Consider the following 5,505-nt stretch of genomic DNA (forward strand, 5'->3'; position numbering starts at 1 on the left):
TATTGAATATTGCACTGAAGAGTTATTGAAAATGAAACATTAAATTGAAGACAAAACTAAACTAAGGTGGGTGTATTGTCCATGTCCATAGGGGGAGGAGTGTTATGTGGCGTTAAGCTGTCTGATGGCCAGGGGGAAGAAACAGTTCAGTAGTCTGGTTGTTCTGCAGAAGATACTGCGGAACCTTCTGCCGGACGCCAGGGGGAAAAAAAAGAGTCCATGGTTGGGGTGGGTGGGGTCGGAGAGGATCTGGTGATTATGCAGGAAACTTGCATGATCTTCCAACATATCAACTGTTTAACATCACATATCATATTGCACTGTGTCGTTTTGCAGACACTTTGGAGCTGATTTTATTTTTCCTGACCACACAGGTTAGTATTTCAGTTTGTGGCTGAATAATGGCAGAAACTCCCCTGAGTGAATGGAAAACTCCTCTATTCGGCTGTTGTCAAGATGTCAATACTTGTAAGAGCTAAGTTGCTTTTCTAATTTTTTTGCTCCATTTAAATCAAACAGATAAGTCTTAACGATCACTAAAGGCCACTTTATGAATCTGAAACGCTGCTGCCTTCTACAGGTTGCTATGGCTTCTGGTGCTGCAGCTGCCTTGCCTGCACTGTTTCAAGAAGATTTAAACAGAGCTTTTGTCTGCCAATATGTGACATACTGAGTCCTGCTATATTTACACCCATGGGGATTCCCATTTTTGCTCCCCCAGCAGCATTGACTCTGAGGGCTTCCATTCGGAACAGATATGGAATAAAGGTATGGGTCAGTTCAAAATCAAATAAAACTATTTAAAGGAAAAGTGCAAAGTAAAAAAACTGTTTTGATGTTTTTGTTTTCAGGGTACAGCCATCAATGACATTGTAACATCTTGTTTTTGTGTCTGGTGCTCCTGGTGTCAGATGGATCGTGAGCTAAAGGAAAGAAATAGAGCTCCTGCTGTCATTAACACAAGGCCCAAAACTGTTGTCAATGTTCAGGTTAATCCAGTCATGAAGGTTGATGAAAACCCTGAATCACAACATGATAGTTTTGGGGCTCCGTATGTTAACCCAGACCCTGCTCCACCTCCTAACAGTTTTTGAGGCTCAGTATCTTAATCCAAATACACCTCAATATTCTCGTTATTCTATGAGCTAATAAAAACTTTCCAGACAGATCTGCAGAACTTGGGTTTCATTGATGATGTTTTTTCTTCTTCTGGAAAAGCCAATTTATACGGAAGAGGATTAGGGCCACTGGAAAAAAAAAAAAGTTAACTGATTTTTAAATTTGATTTCAGTTTAGTATGGGAAAAAAGTCAGAAGAATTCTGCCTTTTTTTCCTCAGAATTCTGACTTTTTTCTCAGAATTTTGGATCTTAATGTAGATGGGCACCATGAAGGAAGAGATGTGGGAGCACTTAGCTTCACTGACAAAGATGTGAGTTGTTTGAGGTGGCCAGTGATTCTGACAATAAAAAAATTAAAGTCAGAATTCTGAGAAAAAAGGCAGAATTCTGACTTTTTTTCAGAATTCTGACTTTTTTCTCAAAATTCTCACTGAATTCTGACAATAAAACATTCTGAATTCTTAGATTAAAGTCAGAATTCTGAGAAAAAAGGCAGAATTCTGAGAAAAAAAAGTCAGAATTCTGACTTTTTTCTAAAAATTCTGACAATAAAAAAGTCAGAATCCTTAGATTAAAGTCAGAATTCTGAGAAAAAAGTCAATTCTGAGAAAAAAAGTCAGAATTCTGAGAAAAAAAAGTCAGAATTCTGAGTTTTTTCCCATACTAAACTGAAATAGAATTTAAAAATCAGTTAACTTTTTTTTTTTCCAGTGGCCCTAATCCTCTTCCGTAAATTCATCATTGACACTTCAAAAAAAAAAAGAGAAAAAAAAGAGAGATTTGAGTTAAACTTTGAGTTAATATGCATATTTACCTTATTATAATTGATGACTTGATTTATTTAAGATTAAAAAGTAATGGATCACATCAAGAAATAAAAAGCATAACCTCGAAACATGGATGACCTTCTCATTCTTTTGTCTCTGACTAAAATTTACAAGGCTGATTATGTTTTTCTTTCATTATTTGAAAAGCCATTTAGGGATTCAGTTGAAAAAGACACATTTATGTGAAAACTTTATTTGAAAAAGTGAAATTTTAAGGATTTGTGCCTGATTACTTTTATATTCATGGATTTCAGTTCTTGATATTTCTTTTTAGAAACTAGATGGTGGAGGGAGGGAGTGAGGGATATATCTGAGTGTTCCAGTTATCATAGGGATCACCACTGCATTCACCTTCCACTTCCTTTCTGGCTCTTCTTTCAGCCATCGATAGTTCTCTAGCTTATGTCTCATCTTCATGATGTTAACATGACTCTGTATTGCTACATCGATCACTTCTCCCTTCTTCCTTTGCTTGTACATCACCAGTTTATCTGTCTGTATCTGGAAGTCCCTCACAACCTCAGTCAGACTAGCTCCGTCATTTTCACTCACCTGTAGAAGCATATGTCATTTTGCCCTCGGGACTTTTACGTCATATAGTCAGTACCGATGTTTCTGTATACTATGCCGGCCGCTTGGTTATGGCGTTCCATATGGGCCCTACCCTCTAGCATCTTGCACTCTACTGTTTTGTGCTGGACTGTTTCAGGTGAATTTCTACAAAACCTGCAACTGGGGTCCTGTGTGGTGTGGTAATCCCAGCCTCTATCAATCCTGTTATCTGGTTCCTTTGCTGTGATGGTTAGTTCCACTGTTCTGTCTTTCAATCCAGCCACAGGTAGGATGTTTTAATATAATCTACTTCTTCTGTCTGCTGTTGTACATGCTGTACAGGTTCCTGTTCTTGCTCCCCTTCTCTCTTGGATTCCATCTGCCTGAGGTATTTGCTAGCCTTGATCAATGGTGGCAATCTTTTTAATGTACTCTTGGATCTTTGTTTTCTCATTAAAGAAAGTGGGTTGGACACTTAAAAGGGCTCAGCCTCCTTTCCTATCAGGGTGCTAGCCTTGGGGTGAAACCCTCCTTATTTTATCTAACCTTTCTTAAAGCGTTTACAAATAATAACTCAGAATGCATGAAAATTACACAGGTAAAATGTTAACCAATATAGACATGTTACATCGTTAAAAACCTTAGATTATCACCAATGCAACCACCTAGTTCATTATATAGACATAGCAAATGTACCATGACAAAACAGCCACAACAAGCTCGCATGTCTTTATAACTGCTGTTCAAAAAAGACAGATTATTTTCGAGAATAATAAAAACTACTTTGAGTCTTGTTTGAACTAATGTAGCTTGGACTTGATGCAGCTTGGGTGTTTTACTAACCCAATTTTCATGTATATATTCAGAAACTAGGTGTTAGGTTTCAAATAATGTATCACGCATGTAATTTGGGCTTACAGTTCCCAAGTTACTTGCTTTTCATTTGGGTATGCAAAATAGGCGAGAATCTCCCCAAATGAGGTGGATGTTAAGAGGTTAATTATCCCAGCAGGGTATGTGATGACTGGCAGGGCATAGGTGTTGATTAACCAGATCATCTTCTTGCCATTACGCTGACTCATCAGGATTTATTGTTACTTGCTCTCTGCAGGTACTTGGTGGTTACAGCTTTCCTAGCAGCCTTCTTATGGTTCTCAGTTGCCAGTGGGATTCCAAGGTACTTGTAGATGTGCTCAGTGTCTGCGAAGTTGCCTTCTGGTAGTTCAATTCCCTCAATTCTGACAAATCTTCTCATCTTTGTTACCATCTGACTATGCTTTTCCTTTCCAAATGAAATTCTGATGTCTTCTCTGTACTCCCTGGGGGTGTCAAACAGTGAATCTATGTCTCATTTACTCCTGTCGCCCATGTAGAGGAGGTTTGCTCCATTCTGTAATCAGTAGATATAGCCAGTCTTAATAATGATCTGACTGAGGAGGCCCTGGCCTTTGGAGAACAGCAATAGGGACAAAGCCTCTCTTTGGCAAATGCTGCACTTGATGGTGAGTTGAGCTATTGGCTTGTAATTGGCCTGTGGAGGGATGATGATTTCTGTACCATCTGCATTTTACCTCTATGATCTCTAAGTGTGATAGAAGTTGATTCTTGCAGATGTTGAAACACTGAGCTACATGTGGTTTTGATGTCCATCTAGATGGTCGGCGTCCCCTATGAGGCTCCTGTTCTGCAGACTACCTGATTAGACACTTGACCCTTCTGTCTCACAAACTGTGTTCTGTTGGTTACGTAGTCTTTGATTCAGGCGATTATTGATGGCTCCACCTGAGTCTTCAAAGAACATGATCCTCACAGAGCTGTCTACCTTTTCTAAATAACATTGGATTGTTGAAGCAAATTCAAATCCATGGCAACAAGCAAACTGCAGGGGGTCCTTAGATTGCTTGTTCAGGTTGACCAACACAAGTCTTTGTAGGACTTCCATGATGTAAGATGTCAGGGGAACAGGTCTGTAATCATTGAGGACTGTTGACTGAGTTTAATTTGGGTTCTGGAACAAGGCAGGAGGTCTTTCACATTGCTGGAACCATCTCCTGGATCAGACTAAGGTGGAAGAGGTACTGCTTTGGACAGACCTTCAGGCCTGACACCATTTGGGTGTGATGCCTTATTGCAATCAGTCAGGCCAGTTGCCACTTTACTTTATTTCTACTGACAGACAGATAGGAAGTGAAGGGAAAAGCCACCTCTTATGATTTGGCTAAAACAAATGCATGGGAGGGAAAGGGTTTCATTTAAAAACATCTGTAGATCCAGCAAGGATTTTGCAAAATAGTGATGTTTTGGGTATGATGCAGATACCAATGTTAGCTGCAATTAACATATCATGTTGGTTTTGTAGTTTTCAGCTCCACTCTGGGTGAGTTAATGAATATTGATCTTGGACTCGTACCTTAAAACAATTCCTTGTAGTTTTAGCATACATTATAAATAGTCTAAAGATTTACTTTCCTTAGGTTTACATGGACATTTTTTATTGTCAGAAAAAAAATTGACTTGAAATTCGTTTTTTTTTTTTAAGAGATACTGATTAATTGTCAAAAAAGAAAGTCAAATTTACTTTTTTTATTAAAAAAAAATCCATTTAATTTTCAACATTTGTCTACAATCCACGGATCTTCTTTCCAGACAAAAACTGCTTCCAGAACGAGGAGCCTTTCACCAAAACCATAAAGCTGGGCGTGCCTGCCTTCACAAAAAACCTGTTAAAGAGACCGGATAACCAGGAAGTTAGTTCCAGGAAACATAAACACTCATGGGTAAAATATGAACAGCAAATCACTGACAACTCACTGCAGTAGGTTTAATTATTAGGATGTTCATAAACCATTAACTATGAGAAATGATGATGCAGAAATGAACCACTTAGACCTTTTATGATCGTTTATCAAGTTCTTTCTGATGTCCTGCTGCTGATTCTATAGTAAATGGAGTTTAACCTCTTACACCCTCAGGGGGTATAAATAAATTTCTGCCTGATACAAACAC

The 5,505-nt window shown here is 38.5% G+C and overlaps 2 protein-coding genes across 2 annotated transcripts in view; one reads left to right on the forward strand and one right to left on the reverse strand.

The window, feature by feature from the left end:
- On the forward strand, nt 1-1,151 carry LOC107085958 (cornifelin homolog B-like). The gene is made up of 3 exons (XM_015376655.1): nt 1-468; nt 581-768; nt 852-1,151. The coding sequence occupies exons 1-3, from the start codon at nt 402-404 to the stop codon at nt 1,092-1,094; spliced, it is 498 nt and encodes a 165-aa protein (XP_015232141.1). The 5' UTR covers nt 1-401; the 3' UTR covers nt 1,095-1,151.
- Nucleotides 1,152-5,076: 3,925 nt separating this feature from the next.
- Nucleotides 5,077-5,505, reverse strand: part of ttc4 (tetratricopeptide repeat domain 4) — a 9,139-nt gene continuing 8,710 nt past the window's right edge. The window contains exon 10 of the mRNA XM_015376649.1: nt 5,077-5,219. Coding sequence (XP_015232135.1) covers nt 5,120-5,219 — 100 coding nt within the window. The 3' untranslated portion in view covers nt 5,077-5,119. The remainder of the gene's footprint in view (nt 5,220-5,505) is intronic.

Source organism: Cyprinodon variegatus, unplaced genomic scaffold (genome assembly GCF_000732505.1).
Source record: "Cyprinodon variegatus isolate N-32 unplaced genomic scaffold, C_variegatus-1.0 Scaffold138, whole genome shotgun sequence".
Classification (NCBI taxonomy): Eukaryota; Metazoa; Chordata; class Actinopteri; order Cyprinodontiformes; family Cyprinodontidae; genus Cyprinodon; species Cyprinodon variegatus.

Bases quoted from the DNA above. Each gene is read 5' to 3' on its own strand.
- LOC107085958 (XM_015376655.1), top strand. From the start codon at position 402: ATGGCAGAAACTCCCCTGAGTGAATGGAAAACTCCTCTATTCGGCTGT. The intron at 469-580 runs GTAAGAGCTAAG...TGCCTTCTACAG, and splicing joins TTGTCAAGATGTCAATACTT to GTTGCTATGGCTTCTGGTGC. The intron at 769-851 runs GTATGGGTCAGT...TTTTGTTTTCAG, and splicing joins GGAACAGATATGGAATAAAG to GGTACAGCCATCAATGACAT.